General features: G+C 43.9%; 3 protein-coding genes and 1 pseudogene across 5 annotated transcripts; 2 read left to right on the top strand and 2 right to left on the bottom strand.

Annotated features, from left to right (window-relative positions):
- Positions 1-2: 2 nt before the first annotated feature.
- On the bottom strand, positions 3-10,611 carry LOC111980582 (RUN domain-containing protein 3A-like; annotated as a pseudogene).
- On the top strand, positions 3,601-4,169 carry LOC139029524 (autotransporter adhesin UpaG-like). The gene has a single exon (XM_070449703.1). It carries the CDS (start codon positions 3,839-3,841, stop codon positions 4,085-4,087), a length of 249 nt encoding a protein of 82 aa, XP_070305804.1. The 5' UTR covers positions 3,601-3,838; the 3' UTR covers positions 4,088-4,169.
- rnf113a (ring finger protein 113A) lies at positions 10,524-21,357 on the top strand. 2 transcript variants are annotated; one of them, XM_024011395.2, is made up of 10 exons: positions 10,524-10,719; positions 11,027-11,106; positions 11,194-11,292; positions 11,447-11,554; positions 11,711-11,820; positions 11,930-12,036; positions 12,168-12,257; positions 12,370-12,463; positions 12,583-12,689; positions 19,853-21,357. In XM_024011395.2, exons 1-10 carry the CDS (start codon positions 10,617-10,619, stop codon positions 19,963-19,965), a joined length of 1,011 nt encoding a protein of 336 aa, XP_023867163.1. In that variant the 5' UTR covers positions 10,524-10,616; the 3' UTR covers positions 19,966-21,357. The 2 variants fall into 2 exon arrangements, with proteins under 2 accessions (XP_023867163.1, XP_023867164.1); XM_024011396.2 differs by lacking the exon at positions 19,853-21,357 and adding an exon at positions 13,306-13,462.
- Positions 13,505-21,596, bottom strand: LOC111980583 (STE20 related adaptor alpha). 2 transcript variants are annotated; one of them, XM_070449700.1, is made up of 12 exons: positions 21,523-21,596; positions 21,299-21,356; positions 20,129-20,157; positions 16,522-16,624; positions 16,274-16,395; positions 15,896-16,004; positions 15,575-15,698; positions 15,328-15,499; positions 15,122-15,226; positions 14,757-15,007; positions 14,624-14,666; positions 13,505-14,501 (listed from the first exon to the last, which is right to left on the bottom strand). In XM_070449700.1, exons 1-12 carry the CDS (start codon positions 21,532-21,534, stop codon positions 14,346-14,348), a joined length of 1,284 nt encoding a protein of 427 aa, XP_070305801.1. In that variant the 5' UTR covers positions 21,535-21,596; the 3' UTR covers positions 13,505-14,345. The 2 variants fall into 2 exon arrangements, with proteins under 2 accessions (XP_070305801.1, XP_023867158.1); XM_024011390.2 differs by lacking the exons at positions 20,129-20,157; positions 21,299-21,356.
- Between the last annotated feature and the right edge of the window lie 220 nt (positions 21,597-21,816).

Genomic DNA, 21,816 nt, shown 5'->3' with positions numbered 1-21,816 from the left:
TCTCACCTCTGAGTGAACTTCAGGTAAGGTGTGAAGTCAATCACTGCAGGGGACTTGCCATCCAGCGCCTCCCCTTCAAGCAAAAACTGGACAGAGAAAGAATTGTGAACTTTAAGATAACAATGTAACAAATAACAATGCTATGATTCTGCAGGCCTGAGTAATGCTGCCTCACCTGAAGTCTATGGCACTGAGGCCAATGAGCATGCCTGTCAGAACAGTGGCCTCCTCTCTCAGTATGATGGCTCCGTCATCATAGAACCTCCTGCAGTGCAAAGCCTTATGATTAGTTATGTTTTGCATGTTGTTTCTAAGGTAGCTTGGTAGTTAATAGGCTAGATGGGATACTATTTTGTGGTATTCTGACCTGGTTGTCCGTGTGTCCTCAGGGCTGCATCTCGGCCCAACTCAGAGACGACGACGCTTCTCTCATCAGCGCCCACGCGGATCCATGCCCACCCTGCAGGAAACAATGGAAGGAGAGAAGAGAGAGAAAGAGGTGGGTCAGTGGGAACGAGAGCGTGAGTGCCAGCTAAGGGATTTTTTACTTTGAAGCTCTGGTGACACACACACAGAGATGATCCCCGTCCTCCTTGGCTCGTGAGGTGCTGATGTTCTCAATGTTTTCGATGCTGGCGATGCAGTTGTTCTGCACTTGCTGCACGCCAGCCGGATGTAGTCCCAGAAACTTCGCTGGCCATCTGAGATGAACAGCTTCCTGGACCTGGTACAAAGATAAAACACTGACAATGACGCCCATCTCCTACAACAGCCCACACAGTGTTCTGTCGCTCAACGCACCACAGCAGATTGGCTTTGCATCCAGCACTTTAGCTCAGTCAAAACAGATGGGCATGCCATGAGCTCATGTAAAAATCATTACATTTGCCTATTATATGTGTGACATTATACATATTATGTAAATAGGTAAATAGTAACATTTGAAACTAGGGTAAGCCTTGAGGCTTCCGTATCCTGAATTAGAAGACCGAGAGACTGATGGACACTTCCATGTCCTGTACCTGCCATGTTACCTTTAAAGCGGTGGCTGAGGATGTGTTCCAGATTGCAGCCGAAGTTGACAAACTCCTCGGACGAGTCATCGATGGGCTCGGCTGTGTACTTTTCCAGGAGTGTCTTCACCGAGAATCTAAAAGAGAGGAGAAGAGATAGACAGAGGAATGAGAAACAAACAAGATAACTACGTACGTATTTGCGAAACTATTATATATGCAATAAAAATGCAAGTAGCAAAGAGGTACAGTATGTTGAAAGTAAAGAAATCATGTAAAAAACAACAGTAGAAGCAGACAGGCAGAGACAAATGTACTACTGTACTTGACTTTGGCTAAACAATAGCTGAGGGAGTTCTTTGGAGCAATGCCATCGAATGCATCTGAGGTCACCCCCAATTGTCTTGTGTGCAACACAATGTCCCCCTTCAGATGCTCCGCAAAGTGTCCGTGACAACAACACAATTAACCCCTTGTCTCAACCAATGGCAGATGACACGGTTGTCGCGTGGCAGCCTTTGTTCAGTATGGGCTCCCAGGTCCTGTCCGTCCCTTGGTCTGATCCCTGTAAGGAACCAGCCGGCATCAGAGTATCCAAATACGACCTCCCCCCCACCCTCTCTATACACGGTGGTCCGATCTATTTAGGACAGCTGTAGCCACTGATTTAGTTTGGTTGATGACCTCAAGATTTCACTGCACATCCCACTGAGAGCTAAGCCTAGAGGCTATGCTGTGCCTGCTGAGTGTAAGCTAAGAGAGAGTCCAGGCACAGACTAGGCTGACTGCCTCTTGTTCCATGGGAAACACTAGGCATCACCGAGGGCAAGACTGCCCTGGCAGTGGGAAAAACTTCCATAGCCAGGGGCAAGACCGGTCGCGATGGGCAACACCTCCGTCTCCAGAGGAGTGACCACCACCTCCATGGGGGACTCTACCATCAGTAGGGAGAGACACAGTAGCTCTTGGCCGAGCTAGTTTCACCAGGGGAACCACCACCACCTCCTTCCGGAAGGCTCTGATGCCAAGCGCAGGACCACCTAGAATAAATGGACAGGAGCTCAGACGCCAGGGCCAAGACTCCCAAATCAACCAGGACATCACAAAAAGACTTGACTGAAGAGGAGGAGTGGAAAGTCACCTTCCTGTCCAGCAAGACTAGCTTCACTAAGGGAGGATCTTGATTCTGAAGACTAAGTACGCCATCTCCTGGGGCAAGTCCTCTGTCTCTTGGAGCAGAACCACCGTTACCCTGGGAAAGATCACTGTGACCATGGAAAGACCTCCGTGACACGAGACCAGACCACCAGCTCTCTGACCACTCTCACCTTCACCCACGGAGAGAAGTCTGTGTCTGTGGTCAAATCCAGCCTCACTAGGGGCAGACAAACTACACGGAACATCTACTGGGATTTCCACCTGTGATTATTGTATACGGTTACACTCAAAACAGAGGGACTTTTATCTGCTCAGTTTCAGCAGGTCAGTAGTACTTAAATCATGTCCATTTGTAATCAATTATTCCATGTGTCTGATCAATGTGAGCATTCTGCAGCTCGAGTGTCAATGAAGCATTAATGTTTTCAAAGAAAAACACTTAGCATGTCTTTCAAAATGAATCCCACATGATGAGAGTATTGTTAGGATGTGTTACGGATCTAACAGGCTTGAAATCAGATATTAGATGTGTGACAGAGGAGATGAGGTTGGTGGTGTGTTGGCAGGGAGGGAGGCAGGAGGACACAGCTGTGTGTGGTGTATGTGGAGACACTGGACAGAGCATGTGTCATCATCAGTGTGCTGTTCAACAGAGAACCTCAACGGTAATTCCCTGAAGCAAAAATACAGTTTAAATGTCCCCATGTGTTATAAAACAACAATTGGATGCTGATTAAATTGGTCTGTTTCAAGGTTGAACGCATTACAATAACTATGCTATGTTCAGATTATAAGGACAGTCTAAACTAGGAAATGCGTCTGTCATAACTGATTGATTGATGTAACCTGATGCTTATAAAATAACTGCTTCAACACTGCTTGGCTTATGTGTTTGTTTGCAAATTTGACTTATTATATAAATACAAGTAGTAGGAAACATATGTACTGTCATGAAGTGGAATAATGAATTATTTTCATACTAAAGGACAAGGACCAAGAACAATATAAGATTATCTGATCGTCTCTAAATGGAATAAACAATTTTACGGACACAGACACTTGAAAAATCCTAAGCAGCCACACCCATATTGGAGACTGAAGCCAAGAGGCACATTGTACATTTGAGAAGAGAGGTCATAGCTATTGATGGAAAACATGAACTTACGTCAACATCCTTGCCTATATAATAATGTCTTACATTATATGTTTCATGATGCACATGTTCCATACAGCTTCACACAGAACCAAGGATTTACAATCAGGGGATATAGGCAACAATGCCACAGGATCAAGTGATGTCACCACATATTGTCCTCTGGGCAACAATGTCTCCTTCAGCCTCGTCGTGGTGGTGATGGGACAATCGTTCCACTGTACCAAGCCCTCAGATAGGCTACAGCCACTACGGCTGCCTCTGTCCATTCACAGGGACACATGGGTGGTATGTGGCTCTCCAGAGCCCACGTCTATAAGCTCAACGAAGGCATTATGTGACACGGGGGTAGCACTATCCACGCTTAGCATTCTGGTCTACTCTGGACTCGTTACTGTTAATATCACACCCAAGCTTTACTGAGCGGGGTGTGCTGCATGAGCGTGCAATGTGTCGCGCCGAGTGAACCCCAAAATCCACCACCTCAGCAGGGTCAGGAATTCAACCTTCTTCAATGGGCAACAGCAGCATCACCGAGGGGAAGACGGCCCTCTCCCTGGGAAACACCACTATCAAGAGGGGCAAGACCAAGCTCACTGTGGGCAACTCGTCTATCACCAGGGGCAAGAAGACCACTTCCCTGGGCGCCTCCACCATCGCCAGTGCCAAGACCAAGCTCACTATGGGCAATGCCTCCTTCAGCAGGGGCACCACCACCACCTCGTTTCGAAAAGCCTTTTTCGCCAAACGCAAGACCCTCTAGATGAGAGGGGACATCATTGGGTGGAGGGACTGGTGGCTAACTCAACAAAACGTAAAGACAACATACAACAACACCATCACAGGGGACAAAGGACATCAACATCGCAGGCTAATCTAAACTGACTTCTAAAACACTGGATTATTTTGCTTTGGACCATTTTACTTTTCGATCAAACAGGATTTTATCAAGGAAACAGTCAGTGGTTTTAGAATTCTTAGATGTGTTCTACTCTACCCATGATTCCAGGTGAGTCTTTGAGTTATGTGTTGTGCAGAAGTCAATGTCTGTTGTACATGTTATTGTTGGACACCCTATTCAGTTGCCTAGAACAAAACTTTGAGAACATTTGGCTGCTACATTGTTGCAATATTCTATGACAATTAGGCACTTTAGGTATTTCTGCAGTCCTGATATGTCAAGGAAATCCTAGTTAGCAAGATGGTCATCCTGATTTTCAGTAAAATCTTTTATGTGATTACACAAATTTATACTGTGGTGAATGATTAGAAATTGATAATCATGTAAGATTGACTCATGTATGCCTTAAATGCTAATGGATTGAGTGCCACAGTACGATAACTTGGTACGATTTGTCACTGAAAAACAACTGCCGCCTTAAAACAAACATCTTTTGTGCCCCCTCTCACTCCTCTTGGATCTCAGCCAAACCCACTCTCAGCTCTCTTCAAACGTCCTCTTGTTCTTTTTGTACCTTTCCTACTGTATTACTTCAGTTGTGCTAATTTACAATACAATTTAGGATCAGGGTTCTCTAATTTGTCCAAAATATTAATCTACAAAGATTAGATTGACAGCTCTCAATCACAATTTTATCTCTTCCCCACTTTGTCTGACTAACTCTCCCCCTCATCCCCCCCCCCCTCTCCCTCTCCAGTCTTGGCCTAACCAGCAGGATCAGCTGACACTGGAGGATTCCTCCCTGGCCACGGCCATGTGAAGTGACACTGTCTGTCTGATGGTGTGTTTCAGATTCTCTACTGGGTGTGTGTGCACCTGGAGGATCCCTCCCATAGGGGAGATGAGCTCAGCCAGGGGAGGAGATCAAGCCCTGTGTCTATGCGCCATGCAATATCATGGGAGGAGATAGTATTAATTGACTTATTTGCTCTAACGGAGAGATTACAAACGTTATGACCAAAATAATGTGTCACATCAAGCAATATCGATAGATGGAGGTGTGCCTCACATCTCTGTGAAGTGAATGAGGAAGAGCCAGGCAGGGTGTCTCATGCCAGTGTATGTGCATTTGGAAGAGTAGAAAAATAGAGGTGCTGGGCTGGGAAGAACTGAAGGCATAATTCATAATAATGAACATGATGAGGGGATGTGATATGAAGGATATAGTATGTCACAGAGACAGTAGATATGGTAATAGGAGAGGAGGTAKGTGGGGAAAGGTTCAAGTGATATCTGAACTTGTATAATAGTRTATATATACTAATGTTAAGTGTTTGGTCYTGCTGGTAACGTTCACATTGCAATGCCAATGAACCTTGCTTATGTTTAGTAAGGCAGAGGTCATTTGTGCAATAATATGCTAGAAATRTGTGAAAAMAAGAGGATAATTAGGCTGAAAAGAACACCAATATTACGATCMTCATTTGTTATTCTAGGATGGCAGGCTCCGAGTGCTGCTTTAATGTGCACAATGAACAATGGGACAGCAACTTCTGAGTGGATGAGAAGGGTTTTTATGAGGAAAAAAGTAGAGCAGTTGAACCCTGAGAGAGAGAGAGAGAGAGAGGCTGAGAGAGAGAGAGAGGGGTGAAGAGTGGGACCATTTGTGGTGCTTTGCCATTGTTTAACACAAGAAAGGACACACTCAGAGTGAAGAACCATACTGTACAGTCCCTCACAGAACCCACATTCAAGTTTCAAAGTACTTTACAATCGTTGTGMAGCTGGTTCCACTTTATATGTCCTCCTCAGGATATTGCAACAGAGACAGTAATGGCACATTCTCCCCAGCCACACCCAAAACAATTGAAGGCTTCAATATTCAAAATATGACTTGCTCTTCCTTCTCTTCTCATCCACTTTTATTTACAGGGAGCAAGGGTGCAATAGGGTAGGACCGCCAAATCTTTAACTATCTTATTTATGTTGTTTTCYTAGGTTCAACGTGTTGGCACCAACAGTGTTCATCCAGTCATGGACCTCGTCRTGAGAGCTCTTAGGCCAGAATATGCAACAAAGTAATATATCAACTGGCCTGTAACAAGATTCCCTAGTGATAGCTGTTTCTCCTGGTTTGGCCTCTTTTCAATAAGGTAAAATAGCAGCTATTGGTACAGTCYGTTTCTCTCAGATGAACCAAGTACAGATGACGCTCTGGTCCCGCCATGTTTTAAAAACATATGTAGCCCATAGCAACAGCTATACTGTTATGTAAGACTTTTCTTTTATKCTTGACATTTTATTATTATTCTGGCCGTGGTAAATACTTATAAATGAAAGCCAGCTTAAGGCATGAGTGGTATCTCCTTCAAAAGTAATTTTTTTCTCAGGACTTGAAAAGTTCATGGTGCCAAGTTCCAACKGAGACTTCTTCAGTCATTTTCAAACACACATCAAATTAGTACATGAATAGATGACTTTTCCACTTGGAGACTACCAGCTGGACCATACTGTATATCTATGACCTCTGCTGACTTAACTATTGACCTAAGACCTTTGACCCAGGGAAGCAACAATAGTTCCCTGTGATGTTGAGASTATTTCCAGATTTYCGTCACTGTACTGTCTATTGCTGTGCATGGAAATCTCTGTCATCAAAATAAGTTCAGTYGATGAAACATGATGTAATGGGGAGGTCACTTTGACACATCAGATCACTGCATTTTAGAAGTCACTATATCTTGGCTTTGGTGTCGAAAACAGGGCCAACCCATGAGATGTGCCATCACAGAGTAGGCCTACTAGTATTACTGAGCCCTACTATATCAGTATAGCACTAAAACAWCCATGTTAATGWYKKRGRRRRAGMKYTKWRWRKGRGWGTGWKRYSMSMSTKKSAMAAWMKMYWWTRWTMYCYSWKRWSAMAWWKWSAYRKGGRKRWRRMRCWSKGKSYMSMRYWTYWCMMMRRGKSWMWRWSACASWRWAMRSRYWYWMAWWYWSWRWWMWMRARMAMMWCTSTMTRWKAWWAKARMAYWYWCAMAWAKRSSYCWMRASAMRRRKWTWYWYYYMMAAAMWRWRAWAWAKRRWAWMYMMAMAYRTKWWWMTMTGTGTGTMGATGTCTGGTAAATGTGTATGTTGTGATAGTGGAGGAAATGTTTTGTATTCAAATTGAATATATACAYGTGCATTAGTGTTAGAAGAAGGATCATGCTTTGGGTGGTGTGCTAACTGAACACTAATTTGGGCTTCGTTGGGAGGGATGGCTAATGATCTGAAGATAACTGTGTCCATATCAGTCAAACCTTTTTCATGACTCCCTCCATTACTCTTGGCATTAGTCTGGAGCACAGATCCACCCTCTATTCTTTGCCCCAAGGCTGCCCTGCTCTGCCCTGCTGGCAGCCCTGCCTGCACAATGAGACACACACAACATCAGCCTGACTCTATGCACAGCCAGAGGTCCTGTGGTCACAAACATTCACAACCTTTGTCAACTTGAACACCACCTGGGACAAGGGCTGTCATTGGCTGACACATGGAAGTGGTATACGTCTGTCTGGCAGGAAAAGAGGCCTCTATGACTTACAGCCCATCTTAGACTGCACAATACAAAAGGTAGACTTGACATCGACACAGATGCTTTCAGATATTCAAAGCCTGGGGAATACATGTATTACCCTTGCATTAAACTTAATTCATAGCTCTCCTTGAAAAGTAATTAATGTCTTTCCCAGTGGAGAAAACTGTATGATTAGCATTACTGATGAAAAACTGTTGTGAACATTTTTTGTTTTGGTTTGTGTCCTGTGGCTGTGTCTTTAAATGTCTTGGATTAAATGTTCTTGGCAAGGTCAGTGTCTGAAAAATGACCGAACTGCAACAAATGTCTCTTTGTTCTCTCGCTAATCCTTCTTGGAGTCTGAAGTCTGTGTCTTTGAAAACATTCTTTATTTTTGGTCATGATCTATGTCTGTTCTATTACACTATGTTCCACTAAATGCAGACAGAACCCTTGACAGAGAGGTGCTGTAATAAAAAGTGCTTGATCGTGTTCCTGGAGTTTTCATTTGTCTCTTTATTCTTCTATCCAAGCAGCAAACAAACACTAAACTCAACATGTCATATCATGAGGATGTGGCGAATGTCGATGTCATGGGATTGGAAGGATGACAAGATATCCATGATTAGTAACAATGTCATGAACCATATAAGCCTACCAACACTACACATAGAATGCGTAACTCATTTTCTGCTCATTTCTTTGTCTATAAAGTATTTAGTGAGAGCACCAGGAGCTTGAGTGATGTCACTACCGTTGGTCCTCTGTAGAACAATGCCTCCCTCAGGAGATAAAATGTTGTGTCCCTGACAGCAAGACAATGGGTCTCCTGGCCGCTCAGAGTGACAGCACACACTGGACACATACATGCCTCGTCTGATAGGTTCACGTCTCATCATGAGGGTGCCCACAGATAATATATTCACATTGCTAACATACAAGCTACAAGCCACAGACCCACACGTTTCTGAGGCAACAATCCAGTTGCTGTTCCTACTGGAGCTCCTTATATGAAGACAGGGATATAAACCATGATGACTCAGACGGACATGAGGACACACAGTGAAGAGGAAGCTTACAGTATAGATGCATAAGGACAAAGAGATAAGACACATTGGGTATTTCGCAAAAACACATATGCACTCTTGAAATAATTGTGAATATATATATATAAAATTGAATATAGTATTATATTAATTTACATGACAAATGTTTATCATCATGAAGTATTCACATGAATGATGCCTTTACAAATAGGAATATTCTAGGATTGAGCACTGATGATACATTAGCCTACATTGGGTAAAACATAACTTCTCCTTCACCAAATTATCAAATAGCATTCCCATGACAACCAGACAAAGGGGTATGACTGCTATGCAAGTATATTATCAGCTGTAGGTATCAGTTACTCTGGTATAGATGAGCTGGCAAAAATGTTGTAGGCCTATACTTTTTTCTGAGAACTCTCTCAGGCCACCGGGTGAAATTCCCCTGGGTGTTTTTAGTGCATAAGGAGTACAGCACAGCAGCATTCAATGACCATAATAAACATCCGATTTCACTGTGATGTCATTATCTTGGAGCAGCATTTCTATAAGCGGTAAATCATGTCCTCGTTTCAAGAAGGTTGTCGTCATTGCTACATCACCGACCTGGGGAATTCTGGTGGACCAATGCCCTCTCAAACATAGGCCTCACACACCCCATTTAATCCACTTTCCTTTCAAATAGGCCGACATAGCGGCGGAGACAGCGGGGTGTCCACCAAGGTGAAACYGCATATGTGGCTGTTTATTTATAAGGCGATCTGATTCTCTCTCACCGTTATTTACCAAGATTTTTAAAAAAACATAAAACGTTTATCCATTTAAATTTCCCCAAGTAGCCTAATGTATAGGCTACCACAGTGCCCATAGCTGTGAAATATGTTGCCTTTTGTTTTTCTTTTCGTTTTCTTATGAGAATGTATGTTTGGGAACAAACAACACAGGACACAGAGCTGGCACTAACACTTAACTATTGCAGCCGCAAATTATTCGAACGCTTAATGCATTGTAGCCTAAGCCATTACACATTTATTTCCATGCATGCATTAACTAATATATGTGGTTAACACATGACGTGCCAACCACACGAAACCTCTGCCCCCTTGTGTTTACCTGCATACGGTGATGAGATTCTTTCGCTCTACGCCGACGCTCCGAGAAGATGCCTTTTTCGATGTCAAACCCATAGCCATTGCTTTTCGGACACAGCCGGATTCCATTCAGCGGCGGTACGGAGCCTTCCGGTAGCCCAGCACCACCAAGACCCCTCCCTCCGCAGGCCTATGCCATATATTCCGGTGTCCTCAGTTCTCCGCGAGAAGCTGATGCTTAATTAGTGGGCTCTACGTTGACGCACAACGATGGAGTTGTGTAGGGTCGAGTTGTGCAGGGTGAATAGACAGAGAGTATAATTAAAATACCCTCTGCATCAAGATACCCAATGCACATACGTTGATTTAGCCTACATAAAATATCCCATCATTGAATAATCCTACATTTTATCATAATGTGCTTTGCGGTTTTATAACACTATATAAAATGATGACTGACTATATAGGATATTATTTAGTTGCGCCACAACATATCTACAAATAATATGTAATAAAACAATTAGAAATTGGCATGAAATAAATGYAAATGTAGTCTACTTAATTGTATATGTTGTGCTGTAGATAATTGGCCACAAGGTGGAATACTGTGCCTAATGATTGTGTGACTCCTCTACGCTAGAGGTCGCGCTAAAATCGTTACGTCACCATTTTTTTTGTAAACAGAATGAAAGATGGCGGAGTCGGGGGAACCCAAGGCAACCTGTACTTTTCTATTTAAAAAATCTACCAAAAAATGCAACGCTCGGAAGAGAAAAGCCAGTGACAGCGACAAAGGTGAGCTACCGTGTTTAAGTCCAGCTCAGTGTTGTTTCAAAAGCTAACCAAAAAACTGCATTGTGCATGAAAACAATGGCTATTAGTAATAGTCCTCGAGCTAGCTATAGTAGCTAACTAACCTAGTTAGCTAACATTTGAAGTTTATTTAGTAAGGCATAAAGATTGGGCTAAGTAAAAACAAAACTACTGCCAACTATAAAACACCCAAGCCATGGAAATGATTGTGCAAGTGGCCGAGTACTGTAAACACGGAAATGTCCCACTCACATGCTGATGCTTGCCTCATTGCCTCCTCCATTGTCAGATGGCAACAGTGACGAAGACAAGAATGCCGTCGTCAGAAAAGAAAAAAAGACGGGTTCAGCAAACCCTATGATTCAAAGGGTAACGTCCCATGACTGACTACAAACGAATCAGTCTTTATACGAAACATTTTTTATAGTGTGAAATCATTATTCTCTTCCCCCCCAGACAAAAAAAGTAGAGAGAGAGGAGGTGTCATCTGCTGAAAGTGACGAGGAGAAAGAAAGAAAGAAAGTCACTGTCGCTTACAAGTCCACACGGTCAGCGGTGAGTAATTTTGAAAAAGACATCTCCTCTACCCATTAATCTATTAATTAATTCACCTATTAACAATGTTTTGTATTTATATTCTACCTACCCCTTTATTGCTCAGCCCCATATAAAGCTATCCATCTCGTCCTCCTCCCTTCGCTGTGTTTAGAAACCAGAGGGGCCAGATGACATGGGAGCAACTGCAATCTATGAGCTGGACACAGCAAAGGACAATGATGCTCAGGCCATCTTTGAGAGGAGTCAGAAGATCCAGGAGGCAAGACATCTGTCTCTTGTTGGAGGAACTTTGTTTCCTTCGTGTATCTACATCTTAGTATTGTATCATTTGCATTCTTCCCCCAGTTTTGTTGTAAATTGGGACAGCGTTGGTCCGCAAATGCTTAATAAGGGTCTCTATCCTCTCCCTCACCAGGAGCTGACCGGTAAAGAGGATGATAAGATCTACAGAGGAATGAACAACTACAAAAAGCACATTAAGCCCAAAGACTCCACCATGGGAAATGCATCCTCTGGCATGGTCAGGTGTGGATGCATGTTATGTGACAGAGTAAAGTTGAAATGTCTTGGGGAAAGTTTTAATAGTTTTTGCTATGTATTTGCATCATCAGTGTTTTCTCTTTTCTTTTGTCAGGAAGGGCCCAATCCGGGCCCCAGAGCACCTGAGGGCCACAGTGAGGTGGGACTACCAGCCAGACATCTGTAARGACTACAAAGAGACTGGCTTCTGTGGCTTTGGAGGTGAGTGGGACTTTGCTGGAAGGTTGCCTCCMCCAATGTCGAGCTTTGCACAGGTCCTCCTTTTCCAACTTGAGTTAATCATCTGTGGAGTCTCTGAAAGTCTCCTTTGTGTGTTTCTTTTCCCCTCTTAGACAGCTGCAAGTTCCTCCATGACCGCTCAGACTACAAACATGGCTGGCAGATTGAGAGGGAGCTGGACGAGGGGCGCTATGGGGCCAACGGTGAGTTCACAACAGGGGAGAAACACAGGGCTGTGTAGATTTAAGATTCATCCGATTAGAGAGTTGATGTGTGTGTGATACAGCTGCTCAGTAATGTGTGGTCTGTATGTAGATGATGAGAACTACGAGGTGAGCAGTGACGAGGAGGACATGCCCTTCAAATGCTTCATCTGCCGAGAGTCCTTTAAGAACCCCGTCATCACCAAGTAAGACAWTGCTCCTTAAGAACTCCTTCACCATTAATTGTGTGTAGAGAAACTTCCAGCCTAATTGTGTGGAGAGAAACTTCCAGCTAATCAAACCACTCATGTCTTCTCTCCCGCAGGTGTCGGCACTACTTCTGTGAGACCTGTGCTCTTCAGCACTACCGCAAGTCCCAGCGCTGCTATGTGTGTAATGTCCAGACCAACGGCGTCTTCAACCCAGCTAAAGGTGAGGATAATGCATCTCAATTACCATGGTCAGCGTAGTGGTATGGCATGTACATTAGGTAATGGCCTTGGATGGTCCACCAGAGCATCACTTTGAGCTAAGAAAACAAAACTAAAGCTACAGTAGTTTGTTGTTGACCATGGAGCTTATGTTGCCTGACTCCTCAAGCTGAATTTCTCCTCTGCTCTATCATTTGCTACATACTTCAGTCTGAGACCGCAATCATTGAAGTCGTTTGTGGTGACGCTAAAATGAGTGGTGTTGTACAAAACAAGGTCATCAGCAATTGGATAATCTCTAACCAATCAGAGTACCAATGACACATTTTCTAAATGTTGCTTTACCCATGTGTGTTCTGGCCCAACCATAGGTTTCTGGGACCAATCAGACGGTCTAGAATGTATTTCCATTCTACAAATCTTAGGGGAGGTACTCATGTCCAATGGCGTGGCATTTGGCCAGAGCAAGGAGTTTTGGTAGACAGGCAAGAGCTTATGCACATCGGGTAAAAGACTAGTCTATAGTGAGTCAAATAGAAAAAGCTCACTGCTCGAATATTCAGGGCCGTGGCGTTATTGAGCTCCAGGCAGTAGCCCTAAGTGTTTTCTCTCTACAGAGCTGGCAGCCAAGATCGCCAAACACCAAGCCATGCTAGACCAGCCACCCTCTGATGAAGAAGATTAGCAACCTACTGTAAATACAGTACCTGTCCGTCTCCGTGTTGTTTCATTGGGTCAATGTCAAGCCTTCCGAAATAAAACTTGATTTTTAAATAGTTGACTGATTACTTACAATACAATGACAGTGAGAGCCCCGAGGTGAAAGGTATTTATTATCAAGTAAAATGGTTGACACTCCCAACACTTTCCCTTCGTGAAACCCAGACAAACTATCTGAAACAAGCACCATTGTAACATTCACTTTTTTGCAGGACATAAATGGCCAATAACAGGAAGCTTAATCAAATACATGGACCTCAGTTGGCACAGTCTAGTGTTAACTTGCTTTGCCATCTTCAGTTGAGGGTTTCAGGTAGAAACAGATTTTTTTCTTCCCTCTCCTGTAAAACTGATGGTTCAGTATGAGAGCCTCTTCTCAGCTGTGAGGAAATGCAAACACTGTCTGGTTCGTGATAGCCTTGGACAAACTTATGGAATCTTCCATCTGTTGTGCTGGCTAGATGGCTGATTGGATCAACCCTTGGTAATGTGGTCAGCTCCTGGTCTTTGTAATGTCAACAGATTGCTCTAGATAGGGTCAAGTACAACTCATCAAATAAGAGGTAGTCTCCCTGCTTTACCTTTAATGGAACATCTCCATTGGCAAGTGAAAGAGCTGAATGGACATACTCCCCCATACGGTTCTTCGATGGGTCCAGAGCTTTAGTAGAATCTGGAGAGATGTGAGCGTGAGAGGAATTGGGTGTCAGTCAGTGCAAGGGTCTGTCTGCTCATGCATCTTTTAGACTAGAGCGATAGCAAGGAGGTGAGATGGCAGCTGGCTTTTAAACCCAGTCAAAGGGAGGAGAAAYRGCTTAGTTTGAATTATTTACATGGGCCATTTAATAAGAACAAAGCGTAAATCCAGTCCGGAGTCTTCTCAGAGCGTCTCCTGTTAACCTCTTGGTTACTACACCTCCTTCCTGTTCCTCTGTGGTCAGAAGTCCCAGTCATCCACATCCATGTGGCTGAGGCCAGACTCCAGGCTGGCCAGTCCAGAGGCAGCATCCTGAGGCTGGGTACTCTCAAAGCCCGTGATGGGCGTTACGGGCCGGAACAGCTCAGGCAGAGCCTCCGATGGCCGACGCTTGATCTAGGGAATGGAAAGAAATCTCATTGGGATTCTAATAATCAAGTGTGTGACTGAATGAAGCCATTATATGACTTAAATGTTGTACATTGATGTTGAGGGGGGAGGAACTAGATCCTACTGACCTGTTTGAAGAAGGAATGACCAATGAGAGCACTGGCTGAGGGTCTGAGGGAGGGGGGGGATAAACAATTAAATGAGCTAAAATTCATAAGACAATCAATGTGAGGACCAGCAGCCTAGCTTGGCATGGTTCACCTCTTCTCTGGRTCCCTCTGTAGACAYAGCTCCACAAAAGCATGGAAGTGGGGAGAGAAGGTACGACTGTAGGGGTGGCTCCCCGAGGAGGAGGGCTCTCCGTTAGAGTGGTGGGCCCCWCCGGTGCTGGGGCCCTCACAGATCCCAGAGTCAGCCCCAGAGCGGGAGGGCTTCATGGTCAGCTCCTCTGGGGGGATGGTGGTGGTGTCCAACAGACAGGGGACTGTCCCGTTCAGCTTCTCCAGCAACATCTAGAGGACAGAGGGGAGGAAGAGGAATGGAGAGAGATACCAGTCMAGTGAGGGGMAGAATATAGATCTTTCAGAATAAAGRTAGGGTGAGGGGTTGATCAGGCCACTAGTCACCTGTGTGGCTGGCATGTCTTTGAAGGGCACATGTCCATTGGCTAGCTCACAGGCTGTGATGCCAAGACTGTAGATGTCTGACCGGAAGTCGTATCCCTGCAGATTCTGACATGCACACACACCAGGGTTGACCGATAGAAACAAATTAAGGTATTATAGTTTAAAAGCAAGGTATTGTATGTTAGCCAGGTGTGGTATGGAGTTACCTGCTGCAGCACCTCTGGGCTGAGCCAGGGCAGCACCTTGATGCTGTACTGGGGGAAGTCATGGACCACTCTGGCYCGCTGGCCGTGACGGATCAGACTGATGATGCTCCTCAGACCAGACATACACACCTGACCGTCTACCGAGATCAACACGTGGCTGGCCTTCACGCTCCTAAACACACACAATTAGACGCCATGTCACAATCCTGCATGAAARGTCCTGGGCCTGTGTGTACTTTGTACTTACCGGTGTACATAGCCCATGTGGTGGATGTAGTCCAGGGCTTTGAGCATGCCCAGTAGGATGTAGGCGATGGCCAGCTCATTCATCCCATCAGTGAAGTGGCTGCTGATCAGGTCTCTGGCCGACCCTAGSACATGTTAGACACTACATTAGTCAGTGAGAGAGCAGAGGACTGTGAATAGTAGGATTAGGTGGAGACAAATTACCTTAGTGTGGGAATGGTAACTAGAGTCCTCCGGTCTACATTTAGCTTYTGACTAMATTTGACTAGGACCAGAGTGKTGTAGTGTTACAGTCAGTGCTCTCCTGTCTGTGAATCCTCACCATAGGCCATGAAGGGAGAGATGACCCACAGCTCATTCTCTGCTATGAAGATGCTCCTGTAGGGCAGGATGCTGGAGTGGTGGAACAGCTTAGATACATGGAGCTCAGCCTGAGACAGAGATTTGACTGGGTTAGGTTTAATGGACAGAGAGGGAGATTACATTGAGTTATGTAATAGATACAAATTAGACAGACAGAGATGGGAGGTTGGATTACATAACAGGTGATGTCATAAAGCAAGGGATGAATGCATTCAGAGTGGAGGAGTGAAAGAGGGATATCAAGACAAGGATGATTTGACGGATGTCTGTCTGCCTGGCAAAGGGAAATGTGACAGATGGATGGTAGAATGATAGATGGATGGTGACAGGTCCAGACCTGCAGGTAGTTGACCATTTCATTGGTGCAGGACTCCAGGTCAATCCGACGGATTGCTACATGTTCCCCTGTGGGTCTGTATCTGGCAAGGTTGACGGTCATCAAGTCCTCCAGGCCTCGACCTAGCACAGCAAAACACACACACCAAATTAGACTATAGACAGGAGCACAAACAATGTATTCAACAACAAACACACAAGCGCCTTGGCAGCCAAGTCACTGGGGTTGGAAGCCTGAGACTGACTGACCTAGGATGGTCAGGAGCTCATAGGCGCTGCTGTCAGGGAGGAAGCTTCCCATGGTGTCCCGCCGTGGGACTGAGGTCAGGCTCTCGTGGCTGTCTTCATGGGCCTGGGGGGGAGAGGCGGCAGCAGGGAAGGAGTTAGCATTGGAAATGATAGCATATATTGGCCCTTAGTGTTGGGCTTTACTTGTGGCATTGTGAGAGTGGCCTGCAMAGGCTTGGTCAGACGTGATGGTTGATGCTAAATCATATACAGGCAGACTACAGAACGGAGTGTGTACGAGCAGTACTTGTGGAACCTGAGTGGAGAAGATCTAACTTCAGGTTTGAATTCTGTTGGTGGCAAATTATAAGCAAGAAGCTACATMATTTATGAATCATGCCTTCTCTAAACCTTATCACACCATAGTGCTTGAAATATTAACACTCATGGTAAGATACATGCAGAGTGGGTACCCAAAAATAATAATGTGTGTGTGTGTTCAGCGAGGAAGAGGCGAAGCAAGAGGTTGCACTCTCGCCAAAATGTGTCCAAAATGAGCCCAATGTGTTCTATGGGCTTATTTTGGACTTAAGCTTGTTTCCTGCCTTCCCGCCTTTGGAACAATGACTCCCCTTGTTGTGCGGAGACGTGAGCATCTCGTGTATCATCTCAAAAGATGAAAATAGGGATCCAATAACAGTCTTAAAAGATGCTCAGAAATAAAACTATTTTCACTGTCAAAATGTTTGACTGGGGAAAAAATATGCAGGGCTCTATGCTAAAAAACAAGTCTTCTTTACAAGGAGCACTTGCTCCTATGTTAAAATGTAGGAGCACAATGCAAAATATGAGGTATTATTGACAAGAATTGACAACAAAGACAAAATATTTTTTCCACCGAGGGGCACTGGTGCTCCCAAATTAAAATTCCAGGTAACAGTAAAATATTTCGGTGCATATGCAACCAAAATGGTACCACTGTAGAGCCCTGGTACGGGGTGTTGGCCTAAACATACGGTTGAAGTCGGAAGTTTACATACACTTAGGTTGCAGTCATTAAAACTCGTTTTTCAACCACTAATTTCTTGTTAACCTATAATTTTGGCAAGTCGGTTAGGACATCTACTTTGTGCATGACACGAGTCATTTTTCCAACAATTGTTTACAGACAGATTATTTCACTGTTTCACAATTCCAGTGGGTCAGAAGTTTACATACACTAAGTTGACTGTGCCTTTAAACAGCTTGGACAATTCCAGAAAATGATGGCTTTAGAAGCTTCTGATAGGCTAATTGACATCATTAAGTCAGTTGGAGGTGTACCTGTGGATTCATTTCAAAACCTAGCTTCAAACTCAGTGCCTCTTTGCTTGACATCATGGGAATATCAAAAGAAATCAGCAAAGACCTCAGAAAAACAATTGTAGACCTCCACAAGTCTGGCTCATCCTTGGGAGCAATTTCCAAACGCATGAAGGTACCACGTTCATCTGTACAAACAATAGTACCATGGGACACGCAGCCGTCATACCGCTCAGGAAGGAGACGCATTCTGTCTCCTAGAGATGAACGTACTTTGGTGCGAAAAGTGCAAATCAATTCTAGAACAACAGCAAAGGACCTTGTGAAAATGCTTGAGGAAACAGGTACAAAAGTATCTATATCCACAGTAAAACGAGTCCTATATCAACATAACCTGAAAGGCCGCTCAGCAAGGAAGAAGCCAGTGCTCCAAAATGCCATAAAGCCAGACTACGGTTTGCAACTGCACATGGGGATAAAAATCATACTTTTTGGAGAAATGACCTCTGGTCTGAGGAAACAAAAATAGAACTGTTTGCCCATAATGAACATCGTTATGTTTGAAGGAAAATTGGGGAGGCTTGCAAGCCAAAGAACACCATCCCAACTGTGAAGCACGGGGGTGGCAGCATCATGTTGTGTGGGTGCTTTGCTGCAGGAGGGACTGTTGCACTTCACAAAATAGATGGCATCATGAAGAAGTAAAATTATGTGGATATATTGAAGCAACATCTCAAGACATCAGTCAGGAAGTTAAAGCTTGGTTGCAAATGGGTCTTCCAAATGGACAATGACCCCCCCAAGCATACTGCCAAAGTTGTGGCAAAATGGCTTAAGGACAACAAAGTCAAGGTATTGGAGTGGCCATCACAAAGCCCTGACCTATATCCTATAGAAAATTTGTGGGCAGAACTGAAAAAGCGTGTGCGAGCAAGGAGGCCTGCAAACCTGACTCAGTTACACCAGCTCTGTCAGGAGGAATGGGCCAAAATTCACCCAACATATTGTGGGAAGCTTGTGGAAGGCTACCAGAGACGTTTGACCCAAGCTAAACAATTTAAAGGCAATGCTACCAAATACTAACTGAGTGCATGAAAACTTCTAACTCACTGGGAATGTGATAAAATAAATAAAAGCTGAAATAAATCATACTCTACTAATATTCTGACATTTCACATTCTGAAAATAAAATGGTGATCCTAACTGACCTAAGACAGGGAATTTTTACTTGGATTAAATGTCAGGAATTGTGAAAAACTGAGTTTAAATGTATTTGGCTAAGGTGTATGCAAACTTCCGACTTCAAATGTACGAGATTATTTTTTTAAATAAAAAAATATGTAGTAACAGCATAATAACCATTTCTCTACCAATTTCCAGCCAGCATTGCGAGGTAGATGCCCATCACGTTAAATCACTCAGACGGGGTTGCCATGCGTTGCCAAAAATGGAACACATGGAACTCGATCCATTCCATTCAACTCCAGTTCACAACCATTGGTGGATCCAGAGATTTCCACAACAGTGACACATTAGACATGAACAAATAACCAGTTGCTCATACCCTCCCACCACCCACCTACATGCCCTCTGCTTTCTAGTAAGGGAGAAGTACAGTGAACACAGGCAATAGACAAAGTGTCCACACTTAAACTACTTCACAAACATGAAACAGGCTTGGTCAAAATTAGTGAGGACTTTCAGTGAAGAACAACAGAAACCATAAATCAAATAGTAACACCATGTTAAGACCACACCGAAGTTCCTAAGGGCCCATTAAGGCCGGCTTTACAGGGAGATTATCTGTCAGCTGACACCAAAAAGCCGTTTTCCGTGACAGCCGGAAAAGACAAGTGCAGGTCAATTAAGCCTGGTAATTACGGATGACCCATCATTGCCCACTCTAAAAGACACAAACTGAGGTCAACTTTATGAATCAGGAAGGACTGTTTTGGTATCTGGAGCAACCGATGGAGCCATCAGGTAACAAGTAGTATTAATAAGGTGATCCATCTGTCCACTTATACTGATCACATCTTTTTTTCATCAGACTTGACAACMTCAGTTGCTCTCTCCAACCCAACCATGTCTCATCAAGAGGACATCACTACTGTAAGCTCCACCAATCTCCCAACTCCCCCAATAGGAAACCCTGGTGGGTGAAGTTGGATAGGCCTCAAAATACAAAGCACATACAGCACAGCATTGTGAATCAGATGCCCATGCACAAAAGCACACAGGGCTTGTGAATACATTCACGTTGGCTCCACCCTCACACACAGGCAGATGGAACGATCGAGAGCCGTAACTGGAGTACTGCACTTACTTTCCTGTGAGAGCTTCCCTGAGCTTGCTCTGTGGTAGAGAAACCACATCAATGACAAACACACACACAAGAGAAGGATATGTGTTTAGAGCAGCTCAGGAACCATTAGGTACACTGTAAGTGTAAAGTATAGCATGTGGTGTTTGTTGCAGGAGTCGGATCAATGCTGCTAGCTGGCTTCCATAACAAGGAGGATTCAGTTTAGGCTAATTAGATACCTCTGACGCATCTGTTAAATCAGTGAGGAATCTGAGGATTCAGTCTAGCGGGATTGAGTGATTATGCATTGCCATGGGAACAGGAAGCAGCCAAAACCAAACTTGAAATCAAGCGTATGAMCGAACACAGAACAATTATGCAATGTRAGCTGAGCGCACAGAAATATGAAGATAATGCAAAGCTTGATAGTGAAGCCACCCCTCCCCAGCTATTCAGTTCCTCTCTATGTAAACCGATTCTTCAACCACTGATAAATTGACAGTGCTTTCCTGTCCTCATGTTAGTGTCTAATAAGACCCACATACTGTAGAAACATTTACATTTACATTTAAGTCATTTAGCAGACGCTCTTATCCAGAGCGACTTACAAATTGGACATCTCTTTGAACATGCCTCATCTCCACCACACTTGTTACCCTTAAAATATGATTTCCTTAATAAATATTTGACCTAGGTATCATGTCAACTTCGTATATACTACAAAGACYGACGGCGCAACAGAATATTAATCTGACATGCAGTATTCTGAGGCTGCACATTTACTGCATTGATCAAGTCTGCCAGACAAGGAGACATCACACCTGAACAAACTCTCTTCATGGCACACATGTAAGGTACAGTGAGACAYTTGACACCTGCAGAACATTGAAGCAAGCAGTAGCTCTTATGTGTCCTGAATCTATGTGGGAGACAGAGGTATCMAGCCACATATTGCCAAAGAACCAATGCTGATTGGATTCCAGTAGGTTTAAATTGTATTATGCGAATTGTTTGTTAGAGTGTGTTGCTTTTTAAAAACTGTGCAATGCAATATCTTGTTTTGAAAGCAAAGCTGCACTTATAGCTAGCAGGTTCTGTATGAGGGTTGGGCAACTTCATAGCTGATGATAGGTCTTGTGTGTAAGCAGCAGTTGATTGGGGAAGCCTTTTCAGCATAACCTTTGACCTTACCTCCAAAAAACTCWAAATCCCTCAGGCTCTCCACACTCAATTTCTCTGAGACCCAAMGCTGGGATTGAGAGAGGGAGAAAGAAAGTGCAGATACCACAGGTCAATCACTTMTCCAATAACTGATCATTGCTGTGACACTAAGGATTCAGCACAAGTATTTGATATATTTTCTAGGCGGAGCGCTAACGCCAACAGGCAGGGGAGCGCTAACTGAGTTTACTCACCAGAAAAGACATGGATCTGTCGATTGTGGCAGCTAGAACCGCTGAAACCCCATCCAGAAAAAATCCCTCCAAAAGAAATACTAACACAGTAACAGAGGAAAGGAAACACGTTAACGTTACTTCGCTATGAACAAGACATGTAGCTAACTATAACCTGCCTATTGAATAATTTAAGTTGTAATGTTAATGTGAAAACCATTTCACAAATAGTATAATAGATAGGCCCAAAAACATTTTATTAGMAGGACTACTAGCTAACGTTAGCTAGCTACAGTAACATATAGCTATATAAAA

Source organism: Salvelinus sp. IW2-2015, linkage group LG20 (genome assembly GCF_002910315.2).
Source record: "Salvelinus sp. IW2-2015 linkage group LG20, ASM291031v2, whole genome shotgun sequence".
Classification (NCBI taxonomy): domain Eukaryota; kingdom Metazoa; phylum Chordata; class Actinopteri; order Salmoniformes; family Salmonidae; genus Salvelinus; species Salvelinus sp. IW2-2015.
The sequence above is the reverse complement of the archived record's forward strand: the minus strand, read 5'-3'. Positions and strand labels throughout refer to the sequence as shown.